Source organism: Chenopodium quinoa, unplaced genomic scaffold (genome assembly GCF_001683475.1).
Source record: "Chenopodium quinoa cultivar QQ74 unplaced genomic scaffold, ASM168347v1, whole genome shotgun sequence".
Taxonomy (NCBI): Eukaryota; Viridiplantae; Streptophyta; class Magnoliopsida; order Caryophyllales; family Amaranthaceae; genus Chenopodium; species Chenopodium quinoa.
Genome location: NW_018744693.1, coordinates 2,022,809 through 2,049,624, shown reverse-complemented (window position 1 = coordinate 2,049,624; position 26,816 = coordinate 2,022,809). Strand labels below are relative to the sequence as shown.

Below are 26,816 nucleotides of genomic sequence, written 5' to 3'. Positions count from 1 at the left end.
AAAAGTTCCTTGTAATGCCCTGTCAATCCTTAGTATATGAGGGTTTATGCAAGCCTTTATGAACTAAATATGGAGGATATGGGAGTATATTTCTTAGATGTGAATGCACATGATGGTCAAGTTTTGAGAAGTAAAATATATTGCTATAATAGTTTTGTGTTTTACTCAAGTTATCGAGAAAGATATGCTACCACGAGGCAGGATAGTTGTAGAATTACAAATTACAAGTGCAAAAGAACAATACATGTATGTGCTTACTTATTGCTGCTTAAAACTATTCATGCATGCTTTCAGTCAAATAGTATCATTCGGCTTCCCTCGAGGCAGAGGATAATGCTGGGAATTGAAAATGAACACAACTCTTAACGTTTTTACCGGAGATGATGCCTGCAAGACAAGTTTGAAAAGGTTTCTAAATCTCTTTGCTGAATTTTCAGAATAAACTATTGCATAAAACAGAACATCAGAAGATCTACTCAAGAGCAACCTTAATGTTTCCTTTGTTCCACGCCAGACTTTGCAGCGAATTGTTGGGAGGCCTAATCGCTGATGAGCCCCATATCGGTGGCAACCAGAGAAACCTGTTGGTAATAAGAGGAAAATAACAAGTAGTTATAATCCTATTTGCAGAATAAAACAAGCTTGATCAACCTCCTCAATAGTAAGCACAAGTAAGGCAAAAGCACTTGTTATTGGCTTACCATAGTACACTCCATCAACCTCTAGAACATCAATCTGCAGAAGACAGAAAATATTCAGTTGTAACTAAAGTATTAAGATGATCAAAGTGATTCAAATCTTAGGCACAAAATAAGTTTAACTCCAAATTCCCTGTATTCTGTGATGCATCATACTCTGAAATTTCTTATAATCTACATTGTGATCTTAATTTCTTGCAGCACAAAATAATCATTACAAACTCCTAATACGGATGTGCCCGGAATTTGAAGTACTTACAGGAACTTGAAGACCAATCTCCTTAATGCTATCCATGAGTTCATGGACTTTTTGGGGATCATTTGCTCTTGTACGCATTAGTGGTCTCTGTATCGTATCAAGGGGGAGCTCCAAGACTACTGGCCCGACTTTCTGTGTTGTTGAAGGAGCTCCTGCAAGCAACAATCACCATTTACATCATGACACAAAACAAAGAACCAGTAAATCAAGGAAAATCAGAACATGATGAGCAAAGGTAAGTCATGTATACCATTATTAGATGAAGCAGACAGATAAAATTTTCTTAGAGTAGCTGGACCTGGAAGGTAAAGGCTTGCCATCTAGAAACACTTCACTGTCATCAAAATTAAGATATCATTAGCATACCAGAAACCTTAAAAACCCCAAACGTACACTCTCGCTTGGGTAGTCTAACTACGCTTATAAGGGTCTATTCTCATTTATTGAACTGAGTTGTACTGAGCTAAACTGAACTGAATTGTTTATGAGAGAAGGAAATTAGGAACTGAACTGAACTGAATTTAAGCTGAAAAGAACGAACCGTTAGTTTCCTATAAGCTAACCAACATAAATTACGGTATTGAAGATGATTTGTACCAGCCAAATTATTGGAGACTGGAATTACTATCACTCAGCCAAATATATAAAAAAAAAAAAAAAGAAAAAAAAAAGTTATTATGTGAACCCCAAATTTGGATGAGGTCCTACTTCAATAATTTAAAACTTGTCAATTAATCTTCAACCTTAGTTAAGCTTCAGGTAGGTTCTAATTCAAATTAAAAACAACAAATTGGTAATCAAGAATCAAACATAAGCATAGCAAATATTGGCAGAAAATTCAGTTAATATATTCTTTTCAACCTCAAATCACTACATAACATCAACATATAAATAAAAATTGAACAGATATTATTCCGTACCTTAGTATTGAATTATTGATGAAGGGTCCAAAGGAAAAGAAGGCCAATGAAACTAATGAGAAATTTGGGGGATGAATTTTGTTTTGGGTTGTATTATGTGTTGAAAGTTATGAACCAAGCTTGTTGGTTTGGTTGAATGCGATTGATCCTTGTTTTTTTTTTGTATGCACCGGCCAGCCAACACTTTCTACGTGTCATCATTGTCATGTTCATGTTTATCAACAATTGTTACTTCGTATTATTTTTGTTTCGATTTTTCCACTTAAAAAGTGTGCGGTTTTTAACACAATTTTAACTATTAATATAATTATGACTTTATGAGTACTAATTTAAAATATGTATGTATTAAATTTTGAAAATATATTTGATATTTTAATGGATACTATTAAATCATACCGAACACCTACCTAACAAGATTTTTAATGATGATAACAAGTTTTAATCAAGATTTAATTTGGGATTGATCAACCTATATAGGATTATACAATTTTCTTATTAGTTTAAATGACTCTAGGTAGAGCTTAGACTTGAAATTTAGATTAAAGTAAATTTGAATTTTTAACCCATAAAAGTGAAATTTCAATCTATGAACCTCATCAATCTTAAGAGTTATGCACAAAAACAATTTTGTGAAAAAACACTTCATTTATAAATAATAGGAGGGTAATAGTAATACTATGATCAAGGATTGAACAAAAGTTTGTTTTCAATGATTATTTAAGTACATTCAATGTTTGTTTGGTTCACATGAGTATCAACTTCCTATCATGCTAAATCCCATGGGAAGTTTTAGTCCATGAATTGTTAGTTCCCTTGCATTGTGAACCTAGGAAATAACTTTGTTTGGTTAACATTTAGGCATTTTAATTTTATGACAATTGTAACTTAGTGTACTAAAGGATGGTAATTGATATTCATGGTAGGTAACAACCTAACAGGTAAACCAATTCCCATGTCCTATACGAATTTCAATTTCCTAGAAAGTTAGACTCCCCTTGTATTATTTTAACTATTTCATGTCAACCAAACAAATCGTCACATATACACATCCTAGAAATCATGACTGAAACTCATACTTAGGGCTTATTCTCATACGTTTATTTTCAGTTTATTTCAGCTCAGCTCAGTTCAGTTCAGCTCCTAATTTCCTTCTCTTATAAAATATTCATTTCAGTTCAGTTCAACTCAGTTCAGTTCAGTTTAGTCAATGAGAACAGACCCTTAACGTACGTTTGTTGGTAATAAAACAAGCACTAAGGAGCGTTTTTAAGCTTTCTTACACTTAATATATATGAGACAACTTTAAAATAAAAACACTTGAAGATTAACAATTGTCAAGAGCTGCCAATCTACCCACTCTCATAGTCTCATATGAGTCATATCCATGAATGTTAGAGGAGGAACTACCCCCCCCCCCCCCACCCCATGCATGCTTTATTCTTCGCCAACTACCTTTCCTATTAATATTCCTTTGCATTGTTAGTCATGAATGGTAAACACATACACTCAATCACGTGATTAGCTATATATCTTTCACATTTTTTAAAAATCACAACTACTTACCTTTGGAATCTAAGGGTCCAATCTAAACGCACATTCCCTTCATAATATGCTAGTGTATTTTCAACTCATCACAACCTAATATTATCTTTAATGTCATATTTCTTCTTATAAAAACACTATAACACGTCTCACAAAATATATTACAAACATATTATTCATCTTTACATACAATCCGCTTCCAAATCTTGTTTTAATTAGAGTAATGACGGCCACAATTGCTCCATCTAGGGTTGAAAGCCTAGCAAGTAGTGGCATTGAGTCCATCCCTAAGGAGTACGTGAGGCTTAACGAGGAGTTAACCTCAATGGGTAACGTTTTCGAGGAGGAAAAGAAAGAAGAGGGGTCTCAAGTACCAACAATAGACATTAAGGACATCGCGTCTGAAGATCCAGAGGTACGAGGCAAGGCAATCCAAGAGCTCAAAAGGGCTGCCATGGAATGGGGTGTAATGCACCTTGTCAATCATGGCATCTCTGATGAGCTAATTGACCGGGTTAAGGTGGCCGGACAGACATTTTTCGAGCTTCCGGTTGAAGAGAAGGAGAAATATGCAAATGATCAAGCATCAGGGAATGTACAAGGGTATGGAAGTAAGCTAGCAAATAGTGCTAGTGGGAGACTTGAGTGGGAGGACTACTATTTTCACCTTAGTTACCCTGAGGATAAAAGAGACTTGTCTATTTGGCCAGAGACTCCTGCTGACTACATGTAAGTTATAATAACTCTTACATTTATGCAAATTTACTTTGATGATTTGGTTTCTAATTTTAAAATGCTATATGATGAAATTGTGATATGGTGCCGGTACATCACATGTAATTTTAGTGTGTGTATTGAAACTGGGTTCGGGTAATCCTCTAGACTTAATTAATAAGTGGTGTATGTAAACAATACGATTACATCTACAGCTGTTACTTTGTAAAATTGTAACTATAAATAGATCAATTATCATTGACAAATTTGATCAAGTACACTTAGCCTTTTAGTTTCAATCTATCTTATCCTAATATAATATACTTGTACTTGTACTTTGTATAAATTAAATACAAAGTATCTAGTAATCTATTAAATGAACACATTTTACATAGTTCAAATTAAAATGTTGGTCGGGTATGTTTATTTACAACTTTATTATAGTCCATTTTGCGGAGCTTTACTTTCCAAGTCGTATATATATAGTTACATTTTTTTAAAAAAAAAGAAGAATTTTTGCTAACTTTCTCATCATATTATTGATACAGTCCTGCGGTATCAGAGTATTCCAAAGAACTAAGATACTTAGCAACTAAGATCCTCTCGGCATTGTCACTTGCATTAGGGTTGGAAGAGGGGAGGCTAGAGAAGGAAGTAGGAGGCTTAGAAGAGCTCCTCCTACAATTCAAGATCAACTACTACCCAAAATGCCCTCAACCAGAGCTAGCCCTAGGAGTTGAGGCTCACACCGATGTAAGTGCCCTAACTTTCATCCTCCACAACATGGTTCCTGGCCTTCAGCTCTTCTATGAGGGCAAATGGGTCACAGCAAAATGTGTCCCTAACTCTATCATCATGCACATTGGTGACACTATTGAGATCCTTAGCAATGGAAAGTACAAAAGTATCCTTCATAGAGGACTAGTTAATAAGGAGAAGGTGAGGATTTCTTGGGCAGTTTTCTGTGAACCACCTAAGGAGAAGATCATCCTTAAGCCCTTGCCTGACCTTGTGAGCGACGAGGAGCCTGCTCGTTATCCACCTCGAACCTTTGCCCAACATGTTCAATACAAGCTCTTCAGGAAGACTCAAGGTCCACAAACAACAATCACAAAAAATTAAGTACATCATTGTATGAGAAGAAATCTAATTAAGGATGTCTTTCACACTCTTTGTGATGGATGTTTTTAATTGATTAATTATTATTTCTATCCTAAGCATGTATCCCATGATTATGCCTATGAAGTTATAGTTGTATTTGATAAACTTCTTGTGATAATGTGTGACTTAATCATGCATAATCATTTACATACACTACTTTTATATATCCACAGTATCTGTAGTAGTTAATAAATGTGATTTCTAAAAATTGAGTCTTTATTTCATAGGTCAAAAGTAATACAATGCACCAAAAACAAGAGATTGAGAAAGTGGTATTTGCTTACATTCGGCCAACGATATTATATCTTGTACATGTACAATGAGATGTGTTATATTTACCAAAGTAATTTTCATTGTTATGATTTTATCTAGTACATGTACAATGAGATGTGTTAGGTTTACCAAAACTAAACTTGGGTGCAATGTTTTGTGTATGAAGTTATTTGTAGACTAAATTTATCAAAATTGAGACCCTTAAATTTTGAAGTCTTGTACTTGACCACCTTAACACTACAAACTTCCTCTGTTTTTTTATTAATTGATAATTTTTTTTTTAACAATGACATTATTCACAAAGCTACTTGGACTTCGATCTTTATGTGATTTACATATGAGTTATTGAAGGTTGCTAAATTAATCTCAAATCTATAAATTCTATATATCAACTTTTTATACTTTGTAAATTTTATCTATTGATGTTCAAAATCATGCATTTACAAAATTGCTAAATAAATGGATCAACCGAAATGAAACAAGGAAGTATACTCTAAGTGACTCCCTTGCCACTTCCCAACAAAGTACTTTAATACACTATATATCTATTTTCGCTATCTCCATATGTACCTAAATATAAATGGACATTCATGTAAAGATGGCACTAAATCGGGCCCGTCTAAGCACGAAATAGGATGGCACAACATGATGCCACCACAACTTGAATTGTAAGCCTCCTTTATTTGAGAAAAGCATGATAAGACACAACATGCCTAAGGGTGTAAATGAACCAAGCCGATCAATAAACTACTCGGGTACAAGTTCGGTACGGTTGAAGCTCGTTCATGTTCGTTTATTTAATAAATGAGCCGAGTTTGAACAAATTTTGAAACTCGTTTAATAAATGAGCTTGGACACGAACATAGATATGCTCGTTCAAATATGTTCCTGAACAACTTGTTTATTTATTTTCACGAACTCGTTTAATAAATGGTTTTTTTTTTTTTGGTGAAAGATAAATGGTTTATTTATGTTCATGAATTATTGATTTATTCAAAAGTACGAAGCTCGTTTATTATAAAAGCTCGTTTATTATTAAGCGCATTCATGAATTACTCATTTATCAACTCTTTTAATAAATGAGTTGTTCATGAACATACATTATTCTAAATGAGCCAAGCTTGAAGAGATTTTTGAGCTCGCTTAAAAGTTAGGGATCGTGCTCGGACTCGCCTAAGTTAAATGAACTGAACATGAACAAGGTAGTGCTCGGCTCGGCTCGGCTCGGCTCATTTACACCCCTAAACATGCCCTGTCTTGACATAACAAACTTTGGCTTAGGCCTGCTAGCATGACACAATGGCATGTGGATTTGGCCTGGGCAGGATACGAACTGCCGCCCTTTTGAAGTTGGCACAACATATAGCTCGCTAAGCCTAGCTAAACCCATAGACGTGGGCCCAAACGAGACACAGGTCACAACCATAATTATGTTATTCATGTGGTCTGAATAGTAAATTGTATACTCCTCCCGATTCATATTGTTCTTCCTATTCTGTCTAATTTTGTCTCACAAAAAATTCCAAATTGGAAGAACAATATGAAATGGAGGGAAAAAAAAATAATTAAAAGATAATCTTGTACAATTAAGCCCACCTCAATGCAACCACGTGGCAACAATACTCCAACCACTTGTCAACCTAAGACAAGTCGACGAACCCATAACGACGAGCCAATAGAAAACAATCCACCTGGCCAACTCAATGACATGGCAGATTAACTACCAAAATCAAAAAACAACACCAACAAGAATTCCAACAAATAGAGATCTTTTTCGAAACCCTCTTTCATTTCCCTCCACACAATCAACCATTTGCCTTATCTCCAAACCCAAACCAAAATGCCCAGAAAACTCCTTTACCATTATTCCTTTCAACTACAACATTATGCTCTTTTCTTTGAGCTCAAAAAATAATAATTAAAGGGTAAAAAAAATAAAACACAATTAGCATCTTAAGCTAAAAAAATGGCTTCCAAACTAGGTGTAGCAGCTTTAACTTCACCTAGGATATTTACTGCTCCAACTCCAAAACGCGCAGTTACAATCTTCTCTGCTTCTTCTTCATTCAAGGATGCTTCTGCTCAGTTCATGGGTGTTCGCCGTCTTGCGGTTCGACGTAGATTCTTATTGCTTACCCCCAACGCTGCTACTGATAAGCAAGGTTTTGCCCAAATGACATCCTTACATATTTTCTTTCTTGTTTAAATATTGATTGTTATTCTATTTTTCAAAAAAAATATTGTTATTCTAATTTTCTAATTTTATGTTATAGTATTAAATATTGATCTAACCATCATAGTTAGTGTTAAGATATATTAGTTGTTAATATATCTTTGACTTTGTATATATTAGTTTCCTAGTTTGTAGCTGTGAATATTTTGATGTATATCTCTTAGCTTAATTAGTGGCTTGATTAGAGCATGTAATTTGTATATATTCATAGTCAATGGAATGCAATTCTCACGGAAAAGATGTTAGTTTAGGTTGTTTTTTTAGACAATTAACAATAGTTTATATATATTTGGTCATAACATTATTAATATATATAGGTTTGATCATTCAAACATATACCGAGGTTATATAATGATGATTTAGATTATGCAAATACATATGTACTCTGTATATAGTATTAGTGGTGCTCTTATAGTTTAGGACTTGGCCTCTTGATCATGATCGCGACATTAGTGATGTGGGTACATAAGGAGTGTAATGTATTTTTGAGCTCAATGTAGTCCTCACTCTCATCAATTCAAATTAAATTCTTCAATTAGTAATTTTATTCTCCAAATTTAAAGGTATAATTTGATTCCCTGAAAAACATGTTTTTTCTGTGTTTTTTAAGTTGTTCTGATGTGAAAATGAGAACTGAAAGTCGAGTTATTGTAATTTACAGGTCAAACTGAAGCAGAAGACGAAATGGTAGACAGTAATATGTTGCAGTACTGCAGTCTTGACCAGAAGAAGGGAAAGAAATCAATAGGGGAGATGGAACAGGAATTCTTACAAGCGCTGCAAGTATGCATACATTAACTTTCTTTGTTTTCGCTGCATCTTTAGTAGTCAGAACAAAACATTTGAGTTCAGACATTATAACACGAACTCTTTTTCTGTATCAGTCATTCTACTATGAGGGAAAGGCTGTCATGTCAAACGAGGAATTTGACAATCTCAAGGAAGAGTTAATGTGGGAAGGAAGCAGCGTAGTAATGCTAAGTTAGTTTCAATGATACATTGTCAAAACATCTGAAGTTATTCAGTTGTTTCCTGACTTATAATCATGATGCTAATAGGCTTAACTTGCTTCATTTTCTTGACTAATTCATCAAACAGGTCCTGATGAGCAGAGGTTTTTAGAAGCTTCCATGGCATATGTCGCTGGAAATCCAATTTTGTCTGATAAAGAGTTTGATGAACTAAAGCTGAAACTTAAGGTCAGTATCTACAAATACTCAATATTATGATTGCTTGAAATAGATTTCTTTCTTGTCAACTGTCTTGTCTGTTTGAAGTACTTTTCTTTACTCGTTTTATCTTCTGACCTGTTGTCAATTGTGCTTGACTTGTTAATGCCCTCACTTTTTTTTTCAGACGGAAGGTAGTATGATCGTTGTGGAGGGTCCTCGATGCAGTCTTAGGAGTAGAAAGGTTGGCAATTTTCCATTAGCCTCTTAATGCTCCTATAGCAGTGGTGTTGATGCATGTATTGCTTTCTTGATTATTAACATGCTAATGTGTTAAAAAAAAATTCAATATTTGCAAGATAAGTAGCTGACATTGTTCATATGTATCTTTCATATTTTCTTTCAATGTCCTAGAGTCCATGACTCCATGAGGATTTATTTCTTTCTAACAAGCTCTCATTTGACAGGTTTACAGTGATCTCACTGTCGACTACTTCAAAATGTTCCTGTTGAACGTTCCAGCTGCTGTCGTTGCCCTTGGACTGTGAGTATCATGTTGATTTTCTGAAATCTGTTTACTGCACTCTCTCCCTTTCCTGTCAACATATCAGCCTAAGTTATTCAAACTCAAGCACCCATGTCAGGCATGCCATTTGTCCACATATAAATACCAGACTGTCATAATAATATTTTCAATTGTTGATCCAAAAGAAGTGTTAGGTGTCAAGTCTATACCTAAGTTGGAGTGTCGAGGATCTGACACAGGTCCTTGAGATGAATTGATGAGTCTGAGTAACATAATTAACTTGTTTATATCTGTCACTAGAAGAATTACATATGATCAATTCTGAAGTGTAAAAAATGGCTCAACACTTGAACAGGTTTTTCTTCCTGGATGATTTGACTGGATTTGAGATCACACTCCTGTTGGAGGTAATAACCTCACTTCCTGTTGCAAGAATCTCAGAGTTGTCTATCGAAATTCCTTCCTATCTATTCATCAGTAGCTTCGACAATTTGATCATTCTGTTCTGTGTCAATGCAGCTTCCAGAGCCTTTCAGTTTCATTTTCACATGGTTTGCTGCTCTGCCTGCAATACTGTGGTTATCTCAGGCCATTACAAAGCTTATTGTTCGAGATTTCCTCATTTTGAAGGTAATGTTCCACAAATCTAAATCATACTAGTCTGATTTTTGTGTGCCAAATTATTGTGTTTAACACTGTTGCCGTCTGCTAGGGTACTTGTCCTAACTGTGGTACAGAGAACCTCTCCTTTTTTGGGACTATTCTTTCGGTTTCCAGTGGTGGTGCCACCAACAAAGTGAAATGCTCAAAGTAAGAAAAAAATATACTGCTAAAATCTTGTATTCTTTCCTGTATAATAATCACTATGAAACATCTTCTGCAGCTGTAGCACGGAATTAGAATTCGATTCAAAAATGCGTCTATTGACAATACCAGAAGGAAGCCAAGCTTAAGGAGAAGGTATACACATTAAAACTGCCTGCAAAGTGCAATCTCCTGATATAACTCTGCTGAAGTTAATGAGTTGCTCACCTGTTTGGCTAGTTACACTAATGTGTTAAATTTTTAAAAGAAAAGCTATTGACATGAATGAACCCATGTTTGTCATGATCCTTATATTAGTTTTATGAAAACTGCAAATTGAAACAGTTTGAATATTTTTAAATAGTTATTTTTCTCAGTAATATACTATTTCCTCCATTCTATTTGTTGGTTAAGTTTAGAAATTTTTTATGAGAAGATAAATGATCAAAGCGTAATCAATAAAAAGGAACGGAGGGAATATACATTAGACCCCTAATAGATTGGAAAATATTAAAAAGCACTTAAATCTTTTTCAAAAATATACCTCTAAAACTTAGGAATATTCAAATATATAAAATGAGTAAAATTTCTTATTATTCATGCCAAACTAGATGATCTTAATAAAATCATAATCATTTGAAGATGGTTGCTTTTTGCAGACTTTGTGCAAGCTATTGAAGTGTATGTTCAGCCGAAAATGCAAATGTGTGGAACTTGTGTTATACCAGAGGAATATGTATTTCTTTGAAGATTTAGATGGTTAAGATCAACAGGCTCTTCTGAACTGCTTGTCGCAAATTTGTAGGGTGTAATAGTTCACAAATAAATTTCGGTAACCTATGTATATTCCAGTAAACTTCCTGCATACTAGAGGCAGAGTAAAAGTGAATATTCTCTGTATGTAATTCTTATACAGGCTCTTGAACCATTGGATTCCAGTGAAACAAACAACTCAATTATATGTTCATGTAAATGTCCTCTGATATTGTACACGATTGATGGCACAAGCCAAGGCAGAATGATAAGAAATTAAGCAAATGGATACAGTTAGAAACTAATTGAGGCGTTTGCTATTATCAGCAACTTCATTTAGGCATCTTTTGAATGCTATAAAAACAATTGATAAGAGTTTGACACTACTGTTCATACTAATATTAAAATTTGAATACAAGAAGAAAACTTAAGCAATGATTGATGTAATGCTGTTATGCCAATTTTCGGGCATCACAAACCACCTCAACCATGCGTAAATAACTAGTTGTACACTGGTTGAGAACATCTATGCCTCAGTAACATTGCATCTGCAGCCATCAGATGCAGCCATCCCTGATCTACTCGATTGATACATCCAAGTAATCTCCAATCTACAAAATATAATAAACAATCAACATATATTCCGAGGAGAAGACAACTATAAAGAAACAATTGAGGCTTTTGATCCATTAGAGACATAGGATATGTAATGCCAAAGTAAGATTTAAGCCAAGGCTTTGTTGTAATCATAATCAAATGATACCTGGAAGTATATTTCAGCCAAGGCTTTGTTGTCATCTAAGCGTCTCTTATTTCCATTCGAGAAGGTTTCACCCACCTAAACAATGTTGAAATATGCTGTTAAACTTGATCAAACTCAAAGAGTATGTTCATATTTTACTGACATGTCAAATTTCCACAAGGACGAAGAAAAATCCTAGCACCTTAATTTAATTAACTTACTTTTATTATAGTTACACACACACATTGTAAACAGGAACTGATGTCCCACTTTATATAGACAAATCTATAAGGACAAGTGAGAAGTCTGAAAGCATTGAGAGACTAGTTATAGACAATCTAGAGGATGCAAAATATACCTTTTTTACTTGCATACGCCCATTTTTATCAGGATATACAACTGCAAATGACAATTTTGCATCTCGTCTTCGGGCAGCTGGAGAAACTTCCTTCACCTGAAGGTTATAACAATCAATATCACACATGAAACCTATAAATGAGGGAAGGTAAAAGATAATATGACTAATACGAAGTGTTAAACAAATGTTGGCAAACATACAAGATCAGTCAACTCTCGAAGCGTAGCATCCATCCAAGTATATATTTGAACCTCATCCTTGGGTTCCTTACCTCTCACTGAAAAATCTTCTTGGGTATGGTGACCTCCAATCTATAAGAACAGAAATCAATTTTAAATTCAGCTTGATTGCCAAATAAATCAGTTCAACAAACCAGGAAATGCATACTAGAGCACAGCAGTATATTTTAGCAATATCATTAACATCAGCTCATCAATATCATATGGTCTCATGGAGAAGGAAGATTTTTGGAGAGACAGACTGACAGGAATATGATGCAACAACTATTCATTTGCAGCACTGCAAGCATATGATATCATTTACTCTTCCATAGAGAATTCAATCATTCCTGTACCAGCTTCATTTTAAAACATTACAACTGACAACATGAAGGTCATTGATATATGACATGCGTGTCCCAGATTTCTTTTTACAACAAGGACAAGACACATCTTTAGAAATACAGTACTTCTTAGAAGTCCAGTACTTCAATAAGATGTACTAAAATGATAGGATTAGCAGTCACTAAAATCTAATACCCAGCAGATAAGTAATTGTCTAGATTCATATAGCATTTCCACCCATGAGTAAGACACTTCTTTCAATTTCTCTATAAGTTAATAATCCAATGAAATTTTCATTCCAACACTCAAAAGTTTATAGACTATATATTCTAAACTACTCGTGTATCTCAAATTTGAGCATGAGACAGCACTTTTAAAATGTCATCAAACAGTCTATTAGGTAAACATCTAACTAAAAAAAACAATTAATAACAAATCAGAGTATTCACTTTATTGAAAGTTTCAGGGTTTAGCAGTTTCACAAATATATGAAATCCCTAACTCCGTGCAACATTGTATCAAGAAAATAGTGTTCTATAATAAGAATGCATAATGATAAACAAAATGTAAACAGAAATAGATAGCTGACATAATCCAGGATCATTGCAAACTACAGACTAAAGGATGATCACTAACCTTAGTGAAAACCCGAAGCAACAATGGACAAGTCTGCATTTCAAAAGAACAGAAAGTCAGTTTAGTTGCTCTTCGAAATCACATGAAAAAGCAAAAGCATACAACAAAATCATACTAAATTTAGGGTTACATTTCAAATTTCAACACAAAATCCTGGAGAGAGAGAAATTAAATAAAGCACAGCCGAAAGGTTATATTGATTTGCACTCCAAATCTTCCACGAAAGGCATACCATAATTAAGGAAGCCCAACATAAACAAAACTTGATAATTTTAAAGTAGGACTATGATAGAACGTGAAGGATAAAGTAAATAGCTATTAGCAGTTTCCACAACTTTTACTATGTCATACATACATATCACAGATCAACAGAGTGAGAAAGATTTGAGATATACAGATTTCGACTCTTAAATCTCACTGGTTCAAGTACAGTGCAGCAGGAACAGAATTCTAATTGAATCATATCTGTCAATATTAATAAATTGCACTTCCATTGATACACTTGTCAACTCTTACACATCAAATGACTAATCACACTAATTGCCATGTTTACAATGTGCTATGCTATGGCTAAATTAGCATAAAAAAACGCAATGCTATGACTATAGTTCCTCAAGAGCCTCTAATCCTCAACATAATAGATAAGAAGAATATATGAATTGTCCAAAATATTTCGGAAAAGCTTCTTTCCAATTTTTATTAAAGGGGAAAGGCTCCTCAACAAGTCAACAGGCTATAAGAAAAGCTTGCATTCCCATATTTCTGAATCCAATATGCCTAAAATATAATAAAACCATCCCCAATTTTGATGGCACCACCACATGATGACACTTACGAACATACCCATAATTAAAGGTAAAAAAGACTATCGAACTCCTATCCCCTCAGCAAAATTAAATCACGATAATTGACAGCCACAGAATTATCTCAAATATGTGAACCCCATCCAAGTATGTAAGTATATTAGGCATAATTTCAAACACTAAGGCAAGAAAGGCTGCCTTAATTCCTTCATTCTTTCATTCTCTAAGTTAATGATACCTAGAAACTCGCAAACTCAATCAATTCACTGCAACTTTATGCTCAACTAGTCAACTAATACCCAATATTCCAGTAGGGTGTTTGGTATATAGGGGGTAAGAAGATGCCACTTTCACTCAAACGCAAACAAATAATGCCTTCAGCTACCTAATAGGCAGAGAATATAACGATTACACACTTCCTTATGAATTCAATCAAGCTAATTGAATCCTGAGTGATTCTACTATAGTAAAGCATAAAATTTTAGGACTTTTACCATAGAATTGAGCCCAAAGCTCAAAATAATGAACAATTCTCTAATAAAATCACCTTAACTCAATACCAAATTACAATAATTAACCCAATTAAGCGTAAAGAATCTCAATTAAAACCAGACCCTGAATTTGGGGACGAACAAACAGAAAACCCTACTCTAAACCCTAAACCCTAAATTCCAAATTTCCAAATCAAGAACAATTAAAATCAAATTGGGGCCAATAAAAGTTGAGAAATAATCTGAGAATTAGCAGAAAAAAGAAGAGATGACGAGGAAGGACCTTTTCACGGTCGACGGGCTGGAAACGGGCGCGCTGAGGAGGGAGCCCAGGAAAGCCTCGAGAAGGGAGAGGGGGAGGCGGTGGAAGAGGGCGGCCGGAGTTTCTAGGAGGTAGGTCACCGGCGCCTCCGGTAACTCTTTCTCTCTCCTCTCTGCTTCTTTTTCTCTCCATTGCTACTTCTGTGCGCGATACGGAGAAGGGAAAACTATGACTGTGGGTGAGTCGTTCGTGTTGTGAATTGGGTTGGATTTATTTAGCTTACTAGGGTGGTTAATGCCCGCGAGGCTGAGGCATACTACAGCCATAGCTAACCATGTTCGTTATTTAATTGACGTATATAGTGGCGGAGACAGGATTTTAATAATAGTAGGACACTGGATATCGGAAAATCTTCTTATCAAGACTCCAAAACCCGTCTCCTTAGAATTTTCAATTAAAAACAATCTAGATACAATTATGCAGTAATATAATCGTGAAGGGATGTTCTTAATATCAAGATTAAAATTTATTTAACAATCGTATTTGTCAAACCTCAATTATAGAGTAACCAAATCCATCACATGTTACCTCCACCTATGTAAGTTTGTAAGAAATGACCCATATAATAATAATAATAATAATAATAATAATAATAATAATAATAATAATAATTCTTGCTTCAAAAAAATAAATAATAAAAACAATACTTCCAATGGGTCAAAATCGTTAAACACTCTTCATATCAAATAGCCTGATACAAAATACTAACTAAAACTAATGATTTGAGTGTGCATATGTTAAAAGAAATATATATATAAAAAAAAAATTACTATTTCATTAATCTTAATTGGAAAAGTAATCTTGCTCAAATATTAATTTGTATTTTTGTATCAAGTAAATAGAACATTAAGCACAAAAATTTTATAATAAAATAAAGGATGTTGGGTAAGGGAGTAGAATCCATGACCTATTGACCTTTGATAGAAAAATTAGTGTTCTAACCACTAGGATGTTGGTAACTATATATAGTTTTACCCTTCATATTCTACTTAGTATTTAACTAATTTAAAAAAGCTCACTTAAACAACTCTTTTTTTTGCTTTTGGTAGGGCACGTCCCTACCAGGACCCTAGCCAGCTCCGCCCCTGCTTGTATGTCACAAGCAGTATTAATTAGAGCTGGCAAAAACTCATGTCATGTCATGTTCATATTTGGTCCCGAATCAATTTTGTGTTGTTCACAAAACCTATTAAAAAACTATGTAAAATATACAATAATTGCATAATTTGACCATTTTATCTAAATGAGTCGTGTTCGGACTGGTTTCGTGTCGTGTCGACTTTGTGTTTTCTCTAAATAAATTTGTGTTCGTGTCGAGCCAGTTTTGACCGTATTGTTATGTCGTGTCAAAATTTGTCAGTTGTTTGATGAATAAACTATATCATAAACTTTTGTAGGGTATAAATGTATACAAACTGTTTTTAAGAGTTATGAAAATGAGGTACTTAACATTAACATTTATGAGGACAATTAAGTAAATTTTTGCAATGTAAATTTTTTTGAAGTCTTTTTAGAATCCTAGGGCAACCATGTATTCATGTACAGTTCTGCAATGTATTTGCATGTAGTAATCATAGACGTGCGTTATGCATCATATTATTATCATACTTGTTTAGTTTTTAGGTCATATGTTTATGACACTTATTTGTTTCTACTAAAAATTACTCCTTTTGTCCTAAAATGAATCTTAATTGTTTCTACTAAAAAAACAATAGTTTATGAGATTTATTCAATATGTAGCAATGTAGTTTATATTATCATTTTTTTTTGAAGGAAGTTTATATTATCAATTTGGTAATACATAATAAAAAAATATTGATGGTTAAAAACTGTACAAAGTTAAAATGGTTTTTTTTGTTTTTTTTTGTTTTTTTTTTGTAAGACAGGGAATATTTGAATAAGTTAAAGAGAACAAAAACCTCTATATTAACATTGATAAGCTTAAGGGTCTGTTCTGATTTATTGAGCTGAGCTGAATTGAATTGAATTGATTGGAGTTGAACTGAACTGAACCGCACTGTTTATGAGAGTAGTAAATTAGTAATTGAACTGATTGGAGCTGAATTGAACTGAACTGAAATTAAGCTGAAGAGAACAGGCCCCGAGTCAATGTGGCGTTGCTTATTTTGACACACCAAAACATGATGACGACATACATAAATTGCATGATACATGCTATATAGTCCAATTCTAATCAAGCGTGTGGGTTGGCTCGAAATGGTCTAGTACATAAGTGTAAACTCAGATGTTTTTAATCTATTAAAAGTCCAAACAGGATATTTGACTAGGAGATGGTGATAGGCTACGTGACTAATAAAAAAAGTGGTTAAACCTTAATTATAGTATAGTAGTTAAGTACGTTCTGCTTGTTCCACATATTCTTAACAACAATCAAATAAATATATGAATCTACATACTATATCCATTCATTCTAAATAAAATAAGATCAAATAATCAAATGACTTATTAGATAAATACATAATTAAAAGTATAGTATAACTTGTTAGCACGTTGTTGATCCTTTGATCTTCCATCAGCAAAAACATTGAACATTTGTTTATGGACCGTATTAGATTTAATTTTGTGCATGCATATTCAATTATTCTGCCTTACAACTATTCGTGGGAGTCACTAAGTTTTAGTTACGTATGTACATTCCTATTTGTTTTGGCACACTATATAAACCATGTATATTTGTTATCTAAATCATCCAAAACTCGAACATCACTCAATCTTTCAAAAGTTATCTAGTAAGCAGATTTTGTAATCCAAAGTGCAACAATTTATCTTTCAAAATTATGGCTTCTATTTTGCAAAATTCAAGGCGATTTAGTCTGTTATTTTATGTAGTGGTAGTATTAGGAATGGTGAGATTGTCAAATGGATATGCTACTCATTTCACGCCAAGCAAATGGAAATACGCTCATGCAACTTTTTATGGAGATGATAGTGCCTCTGAAACCATGGGTAAATTACTAAAATTTTATTGTTTTTCCTTATTAATATAACATTTCATACGATAGCACATAACCCAATTTCTATATGCTAGTGGCATTGTGTATGTAATATAATATTAACTTTATATCACATAGGAATGGTTCATTTTCTGTCTTGAAGATAATATTTTACTTTTTATGTTGTCATGTAACTTTGCACTCATATGTATGCACTAAATAGGTGTGTATGAGCTCATTTTTTTGTGTGTAAAAAATACAACTAATAATCTAATATGCATAATTGAGCCTTATGCGTGCCTCTCTTTATACACACCCTAAGCTAGCTAGTTAACTAATAAATCGTTTATTATTAGAATGTATGAAATATTATATTGATTTTCCCCCCTATTTACAGGAGGAGCATGTGGATATGGAAATTTGTTTAACAATGGGTATGGTACAAATACAGCTGCATTAAGCACAGTATTGTTCAACAACGGATATGGTTGTGGTAGTTGCTACCAAATTATGTGTGTTGGATCAAAATGGTGCAATAGGGGTCGTGGGCACGGCCCGACTTCCATTACTATCACGGCCACAAATCTATGCCCTCCAAACTGGGCTCAAGATAGCAACGCCGGTGGCTGGTGTAACCCTCCTAGAGCCCATTTTGACCTCTCCATGCCCGCCTTCAAGAAACTTGCCTTTTGGAAGGCTGGCATCGTTCCAGTCCAATACCGGAGGTAATAAACTATCCATCTACAAGCTCAATAGTACTCTTTTTTTGTGTATAAAGATAACAAAATTTTAATTTATAATGGTCTTTTAAGGCTTTTTTTATACAACTGCAAGTCTGGGTTAAGTCGATAATTTGGTCAAAACTTATTACTAATCAGTAAAAATAAAATTTAATTATTTTTATATTCATTGGTGACCAAGCAGGGTTCCATGCGCGAAAAAGGGAGGGATAAGATTTAGCTTCCAAGGGAACAACTATTGGTTGCTAACAACGGTAATGAACGTTGGTGGTGCCGGTGACATAGCCAAAATGTGGGTGAAAGGATCTAGAACCGGATGGATTAGCATGAGCCACAATTGGGGAGCATCATACCAAGCTTTTGGTCAATTAGGAGGCCAATGTCTTTCTTTCAAAATCCAATCTTACTCCACCCGTGAGACAATTGTTGCTTACAATGTTGTCCCACCTTATTGGAGTGTAGGCATGACTTACCAAGCTAAAGTCAACTTCCGATGATACAATTATCACCCTTGATTTTCTATGTTTATTTTTATTTTTCCTATTGTTGGTCAATGTTGTAGCAACATCGCCTATTTAGATGCAATGCCAATTGACCCTTGAATAGGATCTCTTTGTATGATTATGTTTAGTTCCTTCGTTTGAAATCTTGTATCTTTAGTGTAGCCGATTGTGGAAATGAGTGGCTCCGAGATACAAAAGATAATGCAAAATTCACCAAATTTAAAGTTTTATAGTACGTCTTTGATTATCGGATAATTTGTAAATTGCAGCCATTTAAAGTTCATATTTTGCAAATTGCAGCCATTTAATTTGAAAATATGAACTTTAAATGGTTGCAATTTGCAAATTTTCCTTGATTATCTCCAAATTTTCTTTATTGTATTTGTCTTTATACGTGTTTTTTTGAAGTTGGTAAAATATTTATTATTCTTTTGATTAAGCCAAGTTAAATACAATATAATGACACTATATATGTCTTTTTTCCCCAAACAGATCTCCTATATAATCTTATGTATTCAAAGATCTTCCATCCTTGCCTATCACATCCCATCTTTCTCTCCCACCCCACCCTTCCTCACCATCCTAGTGCACTTTAAAGATGCATCCCTCATTATCCTTGCTTCAAACTCAATTTTGACTGTACATACTTTTTTCGATCATAAAATATCTTCCCATTTTAACTATGGACGTATGTGAATACTTTACTTTGATCATAAATATCTATATTTTCATATTAGTAAATAATGTAGCCATTATATATTAATAAACTCTTTATTGAGACGAATCAAGTAAGACTCGACATGAATATGTTATATATAACATATTGAGTGTAATTAATTTAGAAAATTATCTCAACTTTAAAATATTGTCAAGATATGTGAAAAACAAAAAGGATTGAAGGATGTACTATTGCATTGGGATTTATCATTAGATAATTCAACTACTGTATTAGCTAATTAAAGAGGATTAACTTTAACTACAAAGCTAATAAGGATTGCTTGTAGTATATGTCTTAGAAGAAATCAAATGGAATTATAAGAGATGGAGCTAACTCTGTTTCATAATCATATTAACATCATACTTTTCACGCTTGTCAATGTAAATTTTTAAGCTTTAATATCTTTAACTAATTGTACGTTTATAAAAATATATATATAAAGAATACTATATTGATACAACCTAGCAATACCACAATTTTTTTTAACAAATATTGATTCATAAATTAAAAGTCATACGACATATACAAAGATATTTTTATCAAACAAATACATGACAATTGAATCAAATAAAAATATTCGTTCAGCAAAGCTATGATCGTTGTTGCAAATCGTACATTCTTTATACCCTCTTCCACATCGTTGTGAATTACAGTCTTCTTCAATGAAGGGGTCTATATATCGATATGTTGTAGCCATGAAGAAAATGTTCGCCTGATTCATCTAATTGTAATCAAAAGATAAACCTCTTTTTCGATCGCGCACATATATGTACCCATAAAACAACTTTACAGCAATCCATCAAACAAAAAGGCAAATCCTTCCTCAAAAGAGAGAAGATTTATTATAAACTTAGAACAACCAAAAACAAAGAGAAAAGGCAAACAATAAACAACGATTGGGGTTTTCCATTGATAAAAACCGATGAAAGTCCCTCCAAAATTCAACAATGAAGGATATGGTTTTTGGAGATCGAGAAGAGAGAGGCTGGGGTTAGCAATACCACATATAATTATATTTCTCTTTACCTATAAAATGATCACAAACAATGTTCAACAAGCTAAGGAGTGTCAGAATATTAAATATTATACAATTTTTTGTATGTGGCTGGCCACATGGTGCGGCAAGGGTTACTTGTACGGTGTTACTGATTTTTTCAGGGGTTACTTGTAGGTGTTACTTGTATTTTGGGGTTATTTGTATGGGTGTTACTGGTTTTGGTCGGGGTTACTTGTAGGGTGTTATTGGTTTTGTCAGGGGTTACTTGTAGGTGTTACTTGTATTCTGGGGTTACTTGTATGGGTGTTACTGGTTTTGGTCGGGGTTACTTGTAGAGTGTTACTGGTTTTGTCAGGGGTTACTTGTAGGTGTTACTTGTATTGTGGGGTTACTTGTATGGGTGTTACTGGTTTTGGTCGGGGTTGTTACTTGTAGGGTGTTACTGGTTTTGTCAGGGGTTATTTGTAGGTGTTACTTGTATTATAGGGTTACTTGTATGAGTGTTACTGGTTTTGATCAGGTGTTACTGATTTTGATCAGGTGTTACTGGTTTAGTATGGGATTTTGGTCTGGAGTTACTTGTAGGAGTTACTCAAAATACAATTAACACATACAAGTAACCCCACGATACAAGCAACCTCATAATACAAGTAACACCCTACAAGTAACCCATAGAAGTAACCCTAAAATACAAGTAACCCGTGCCGCACCATGTGGCTTGCCGCACTGAAAAACCTATGTAAATATTAAGTGTTAATATTATTATTTGAAAATAATACTTCATATAAATACTCCTTCTGCTTTTGAATACATGTTCCATTTTTCCATGCACGGAGTTTTAGGAAAATTGGAGAAAGCAATAAAAAATATAGAGGTAGTGGAGTTACTGAAAGGTAAATTGAAGGAGAGAGAATATAAAGGTAATAAATATAATTTTATTGGGTCCCCCTAGTTAAGATAAATGAATTAAGTAATGTGAAAACTTTTCAAATAAGAAAATAGAGCAAATATTTTAAAAACGACCGAAAATAAAAAAGTAGAACAAATATTTAAAAATGGAGGGAGTAATTTATTTATGCTAATACATAACAACATAAGAATCATTTACGAATCAATTAAATAAATCTTCTACATTTTGTGGTTGATATACGGAGTATAACATAGGTTGAACTTGGATAGCAATAAAATAAATTATTTAGAGCGACTTCAAACATTCATTGAATATAAAATTGTGTTTATTTAGTTTTCTACATTGTGTTTGACGTATGCAGTATATAGTATGTTGAACATAGGTAGCAATAAAATAAATTAATTAGAGCCACTTCAAACATACATTGAATATGACATATTATAAATTAAACAAAGTCAAACAACAAAAACGTCGTTCACAAATACTTAAAAAAACTATTGTTACGATTGTTCCATAGGCCTAGGACACCAATGAAATTGACCCAATTACATGATGTACTAAATTGAAGGTAAGTAGGTAACATTTTTTTTTTGTTGTTCTACTGGATTCTCTCTTTGGCCTAATCTAAATTCGGGGATCAGTTATAGGTGGTTAGGTTTCAATCTCTTCCCAATTATTATTGCAACTTTACGGGGGATCGAACATGGGAGTAGGTAACATATTTTACCTTGACTTGACACCACAAAAATTGCACGGTTCATATTTTTATCTAATTGGTCAAGCAACTCAAGCCCATATTGCTTGTAAATTGGCTCAGCATGGTCAAGTACGTACCATATCCATGTCTATCTATTCTTTTAACCTATTCAAAAATATAAAATTAATTTGGAGATGGTGATATGCTTCATGACTTTGATTTAATGAACTTTAATTTGATAAATGTGGTGTTTAAACCTTAATTTAATAAGTTGTGCATGTTGTACAAATTGCTAACAATATAATTCATGAAATCATATTACTAAATCAACTCATTATAAATAAAATATGATTATTCCTACCATATTATATAGATAGTCAAATATAACTAAATTTATTATAACTTGTTAGCACGTAAATAGCGTTGTTCTTCCACCGCCAAACATTGAACATTGGTGATACTAGACGAAACGACGTAGACTTAATTTTGTGTTTTATTTTCTATTATCTTGCCGCACTATTCGTGGGTGGCACTAAGTTTTGGTACGTAAGTATGTTCCAATTAGTTGTGGTGACACTATATAAACCATGAATAGCTATCTATATCATTCAAAATTCTTACATCTCTTAATTTTATTGTAAAAAAAAACAAAATACTCTCAAAGTGTTTATTCTAATCTAAATTATGGCTTCACTTTTGCAAAAAACAATGCGATTTAGTCTGTTCATTTCAGTAGTGGCAGTATTAGGAACGGTGCAATTGTCAAACGGATATGCTATGAATTATAAGCCAAGTAAATGGAGCTACGCACATGCAACTTTCTATGGTGATGACAGTGCCTCTGAAACCATGGGTATATATCATTAAATCATTATTTATTTGATTTATTTTATTTTATTTTATTAGTGTAATCCTTTATATACATGATGTCTAACTTCTATTTCCATCATATAATTAGTGATGGTGATTATTTTAACCCTCAAATAGCTTATTTAAATACTAGTGCTACATTAAGGTTAATCACTTAAAGAATTGTAGTATCTATGTTAGAATACATAATTTTTTATGTAATATGAAGTATGTTTAGATTTATGAGAAAAATTACTATATTTGATGATTAACTAATAACACTATTAACTTATAGACATACATGTCATCTCTCTTTATTTTTGATTGAGCCTATTAGGCTATTACCTATTTTCATAGTTTTTAACATAGTGAAGTTTTTCAACTATTATTATATGAAATGCTGATTTTTAATTTATATTATATATATAGGAGGAGCATGTGGATATGGAAATTTGTTCAACAATGGGTATGGAACAAATACAGCTGCATTGAGCACAGTATTGTTCAACAACGGATATGGTTGTGGTAGTTGCTATCAAATAATGTGTATCGGATCAAAATGGTGCAATAGTAGGGGTTATGGCCACGGCCCGACTTCGATTACTGTCACGGCCACAAATCTATGCCCTCCAAATTGGGCTCAGGATAGCAATGCTGGTGGCTGGTGCAACCCTCCTAGAGCCCACTTCGACCTCTCCATGCCTGCATTCAAGAAACTTGCCTTTTGGAAGGCTGGCATTGTTCCTGTCCAATACCGAAGGTAATAAACTAAGCTATACACCGATCCTACATGTTCTTTTTTTTTTTTTTTTGTTTTTTTTTTGCTAAACCTAAGCTACATACTACAGAGTATTATGCATTAGAAGTTTCCCTTGTAAGGAAGGTCCCCTAATAGCCTCTGTTTTTCTAACCTCTTTATAATAATAATAATAATAATAATAATAATAATAATAATAATAATAATGAAAAAAAAGAGCTACATACTATTTGTTTTTAGTATTATTTTATAAAAGTATCATTAATTAATGCTCTCGACCTATTTTAAAGCTTTATTATTTGGATACCACTTTGAATCCAAGTTAAGTTAATATACAAAGCATTATAGTTTAATTTTGTATTTTATGTCAAAACATACTTTTATCTGTATAAATTCATTTATAATTAATTTTATATTCATTGGTGACGGAATAGGGTTCCATGTGTTAAGAAGGGAGGCATAAGATTTAGCTTACAAGGAAACAATTATTGGTTACTAACGACGGTAATGAACGTTGGTGGTGCGGGTGACATTGCCAAAATGTGGGTGAAAGGTTCAAGAACCGGATGGATTAGCATGAGCCACAATTGGGGAGCTTCATACCAAGCCTTTGCTCAATTAGGAGGCCAATGTCTTTCCTTCAAAATCCAATCTTACTCTACTCGTGAGACTATTGTTGCCTATAATGTTGTCCCACCTTATTGGAGTATAAGCATGACTTATCAAGCTATAGTCAACTTTAGATGATTACATCATCACCCTTAATTTTGTGTATGTATTTTATTTATATTTTGGTCAATGACTCATCGCATTTTTAGATGCAAAGTCATATTCAACCTTTAATAGGATCTTATGTTTCTCTTTGTACTCTGTATAATTTTGATTTAGAACCTTTGTTTGAAAACTTGTATCTCAAGTGTAGCTGATTGTGAAAATGTGTAGCTCCGAGATACAAAACTTAATGCAAAATCTTGATTTTTCATATTTTATACTTGTAGTAAATATTTGATTTTCTCTAAATTTTATTAATTGTCTTTTTAATGTGTTTTTTGAGAGTGGATAACATGTCTACTATAGTCACTTGAGTGCACAAGCTAAGCACAATATAATGACACTCAATTTAAAGGTTCCACCTCTTTCACCCCCTTCCTGGATCAACGTCCTAGTTACTTAAAAGATGCCGCCATAACAATTTCTTTAAACTCAATTTCAATCAATGGATTAGTTCGATCTTAATAACTCAGCACCATCACTAGTGGCAAAAAATGAGCATTATTAGGTGTTCACACACACATATATATATATAAACGGTAACATACGAGGAGGACCCCCTACCCTATCACAGGAATAGGAGGCTAGGTGAGGAGTTGAACCCCCAACCACGTGGGGGGAAGATGGAGGGACTATTCATATCCCTACATCTCACTCTTATATTTATTTTTCACTCATAGTAGAAGCAACTTATGCATGAAAAATCAAGCATGCTATAATATTGATATTTAGACTCTAAGCAATTTTGCCGACTAGTTAGAGCAATTCAACGACATATGTACTGAGAGGCAAATCAAGCATTGGACCGATCAAATTGCTAAAGTTGGTCATCTAGTTATTTCATGGACGTTCATTGTGGTAACAGTTCTTTATTTTATATTCTCACACATTGGTGGGTGCTAGGAATTCTTCTCATGAGAATGGTTTCTTATTTTTTTTTTTCCATGTTATGAATGTCTAATGCACTTTAAAACGAACAAGTAGTTAATAATTTGTTTTCTAATGTTTTCTTTTCTTAAGGGTTAAATGTTTAGAAGTAGCATTATAGGCATATAACTCAAAAACTTTGTGTTACTATCAGACCATTAAATAGTTATTTAATGTTTTCTTTTCCTAAGGGATAACTGCTAACGTTCTGATCTGTATTCATTAATATTAGAAAAATAACCTGGCCTAAATTTATATTCCCTCCGTGTTTTTTTAAGTGTTACACTTTTCATTTTCGACCGTGTTTTTTTAAGTGTTACACTTCTTTTTTTTGGCAAAAAGCTACATTAAAAATTATATCTCTCTCCTCTCATGGTCCCCACCCAAACCCAATACTACTTTTTTATCATATCTTTCCTCTCACATTCATTACTTTTCAATAAACTAATAACCCCACTATATTTCTTTTACAATTTTTTAATACTCTAACTACCCCACTTACCTCTTGTTTTATTTAAGTCAATTAAATTGCCTAAAATTATGTGCCGGTTAAATTGTAACACTTCAAAAAAAACACGGAGGGAGTATTATGTAATTGACCTTGAGATAAAGGTAATATTAACATTCAACAACACTTGCAAAACCCAGGCTAATTGATATCCTATATATGTTAACAAAAGCATGTTTATATCACCAAATTTTCTCTCTCCTCCCCTCACATGGACATTATTTCCTTCTCTCTCCTCTATTCCCATGGCCATTTTTTCCTTCTCTCTCCTCCCCTCCCATGGCAATGGCCAAGATCGATCACCTTTGCGACTCTAAATCGGCCGGCCGGCCAAATAAAAGACACTCTAGCGACAAATTATGAAAATTAGGCCCATACTAACCCCTTAGGGAAAGGGATTCGCTCATGCTGGTGTTTCTCGCGGTGGTGTTATGGTCGAATGGCGGTGCTAATGGTCATGCGGTGGCTTGGTCGGCTGGTGGAGCTTGTGAGTGTGTGGTGGTTGGCCGGATGAAGCT

At 33.6% G+C, this 26,816-nt stretch overlaps 6 protein-coding genes across 7 annotated transcripts; 4 read left to right on the top strand and 2 right to left on the bottom strand.

The window, feature by feature from the left end:
• Positions 1-121: 121 nt before the first annotated feature.
• LOC110702539 (sulfiredoxin, chloroplastic/mitochondrial-like) lies at positions 122-2,099 on the bottom strand. Of its 2 annotated transcripts, none has more exons than XM_021880259.1 (6): positions 1,878-2,099; positions 1,208-1,291; positions 958-1,109; positions 702-735; positions 488-581; positions 122-387 (listed from the first exon to the last, which is right to left on the bottom strand). In XM_021880259.1, exons 2-6 carry the CDS (start codon positions 1,275-1,277, stop codon positions 372-374), a joined length of 366 nt encoding a protein of 121 aa, XP_021735951.1. In that variant the 5' UTR covers positions 1,278-1,291; positions 1,878-2,099; the 3' UTR covers positions 122-371. The 2 variants fall into 2 exon arrangements, with proteins under 2 accessions (XP_021735951.1, XP_021735952.1); XM_021880260.1 differs by lacking the exon at positions 1,878-2,099 and adding an exon at positions 1,499-1,853.
• Positions 1,067-5,399, top strand: LOC110702537 (leucoanthocyanidin dioxygenase-like). Its single transcript, XM_021880258.1, has 3 exons — positions 1,067-1,192; positions 3,669-4,148; positions 4,682-5,399. Exons 1-3 carry the CDS (start codon positions 1,137-1,139, stop codon positions 5,253-5,255), a joined length of 1,110 nt encoding a protein of 369 aa, XP_021735950.1. The 5' UTR covers positions 1,067-1,136; the 3' UTR covers positions 5,256-5,399.
• A 1,952-nt stretch (positions 5,400-7,351) lies between these two features.
• On the top strand, positions 7,352-11,266 carry LOC110702535 (PGR5-like protein 1B, chloroplastic). Its single transcript, XM_021880255.1, has 11 exons — positions 7,352-7,729; positions 8,462-8,583; positions 8,685-8,781; positions 8,899-8,999; positions 9,157-9,213; positions 9,437-9,513; positions 9,851-9,902; positions 10,015-10,125; positions 10,208-10,305; positions 10,379-10,455; positions 10,959-11,266. Exons 1-10 carry the CDS (start codon positions 7,534-7,536, stop codon positions 10,446-10,448), a joined length of 981 nt encoding a protein of 326 aa, XP_021735947.1. The 5' UTR covers positions 7,352-7,533; the 3' UTR covers positions 10,449-10,455; positions 10,959-11,266.
• An 80-nt stretch (positions 11,267-11,346) lies between these two features.
• LOC110702536 (histone deacetylase complex subunit SAP18-like) lies at positions 11,347-15,172 on the bottom strand. Its single transcript, XM_021880257.1, has 6 exons — positions 14,929-15,172; positions 13,352-13,384; positions 12,353-12,463; positions 12,153-12,248; positions 11,816-11,890; positions 11,347-11,663 (listed from the first exon to the last, which is right to left on the bottom strand). Exons 1-6 carry the CDS (start codon positions 15,097-15,099, stop codon positions 11,631-11,633), a joined length of 519 nt encoding a protein of 172 aa, XP_021735949.1. The 5' UTR covers positions 15,100-15,172; the 3' UTR covers positions 11,347-11,630.
• A 2,526-nt stretch (positions 15,173-17,698) lies between these two features.
• On the top strand, positions 17,699-19,347 carry LOC110702383 (expansin-A7-like). Its single transcript, XM_021880085.1, has 3 exons — positions 17,699-17,934; positions 18,319-18,646; positions 18,846-19,347. Exons 1-3 carry the CDS (start codon positions 17,766-17,768, stop codon positions 19,156-19,158), a joined length of 810 nt encoding a protein of 269 aa, XP_021735777.1. The 5' UTR covers positions 17,699-17,765; the 3' UTR covers positions 19,159-19,347.
• Positions 19,348-23,194: 3,847 nt separating this feature from the next.
• LOC110702300 (expansin-A7-like) lies at positions 23,195-25,038 on the top strand. The gene is made up of 3 exons (XM_021880003.1): positions 23,195-23,339; positions 23,765-24,095; positions 24,527-25,038. Exons 1-3 carry the CDS (start codon positions 23,195-23,197, stop codon positions 24,837-24,839), a joined length of 789 nt encoding a protein of 262 aa, XP_021735695.1. The 3' UTR covers positions 24,840-25,038.
• Positions 25,039-26,816: the final 1,778 nt, after the last annotated feature.

Bases quoted from the DNA above. Each gene is read 5' to 3' on its own strand.
- LOC110702535 (XM_021880255.1), top strand. From the start codon at position 7,534: ATGGCTTCCAAACTAGGTGTAGCAGCTTTAACTTCACCTAGGATATTT. The intron at 7,730-8,461 runs GTTTTGCCCAAA...TGTAATTTACAG, and splicing joins CGCTGCTACTGATAAGCAAG to GTCAAACTGAAGCAGAAGAC. The intron at 8,782-8,898 runs GTTAGTTTCAAT...TTCATCAAACAG, and splicing joins AAGCAGCGTAGTAATGCTAA to GTCCTGATGAGCAGAGGTTT.
- LOC110702383 (XM_021880085.1), top strand. From the start codon at position 17,766: ATGGCTTCTATTTTGCAAAATTCAAGGCGATTTAGTCTGTTATTTTAT. The intron at 17,935-18,318 runs GTAAATTACTAA...CCCTATTTACAG, and splicing joins TAGTGCCTCTGAAACCATGG to GAGGAGCATGTGGATATGGA. The intron at 18,647-18,845 runs GTAATAAACTAT...GTGACCAAGCAG, and splicing joins GTTCCAGTCCAATACCGGAG to GGTTCCATGCGCGAAAAAGG.
- LOC110702537 (XM_021880258.1), top strand. From the start codon at position 1,137: ATGACACAAAACAAAGAACCAGTAAATCAAGGAAAATCAGAACATGAT. The intron at 1,193-3,668 runs GTAAGTCATGTA...TGCTCCATCTAG, and splicing joins TCAGAACATGATGAGCAAAG to GGTTGAAAGCCTAGCAAGTA. The intron at 4,149-4,681 runs GTAAGTTATAAT...TTATTGATACAG, and splicing joins GAGACTCCTGCTGACTACAT to TCCTGCGGTATCAGAGTATT.
- LOC110702536 (XM_021880257.1), bottom strand. From the start codon at position 15,099: ATGGAGAGAAAAAGAAGCAGAGAGGAGAGAGAAAGAGTTACCGGAGGC. The intron at 13,385-14,928 runs GTCCTTCCTCGT...TTTGAAATGCAG, and splicing joins AGCCCGTCGACCGTGAAAAG to ACTTGTCCATTGTTGCTTCG. The intron at 11,891-12,152 runs GTATATTTTGCA...AACATTGTTTAG, and splicing joins GGCGTATGCAAGTAAAAAAG to GTGGGTGAAACCTTCTCGAA.
- LOC110702539 (XM_021880259.1), bottom strand. From the start codon at position 1,277: ATGGCAAGCCTTTACCTTCCAGGTCCAGCTACTCTAAGAAAATTTTAT. The intron at 1,110-1,207 runs GTATACATGACT...TGTTGCTTGCAG, and splicing joins GTCTGCTTCATCTAATAATG to GAGCTCCTTCAACAACACAG. The intron at 582-701 runs GTAAGCCAATAA...TATTACCAACAG, and splicing joins GGTTGATGGAGTGTACTATG to GTTTCTCTGGTTGCCACCGA.
- LOC110702300 (XM_021880003.1), top strand. From the start codon at position 23,195: ATGCGATTTAGTCTGTTCATTTCAGTAGTGGCAGTATTAGGAACGGTG. The intron at 23,340-23,764 runs GTATATATCATT...TTATATATATAG, and splicing joins CAGTGCCTCTGAAACCATGG to GAGGAGCATGTGGATATGGA. The intron at 24,096-24,526 runs GTAATAAACTAA...GTGACGGAATAG, and splicing joins GTTCCTGTCCAATACCGAAG to GGTTCCATGTGTTAAGAAGG.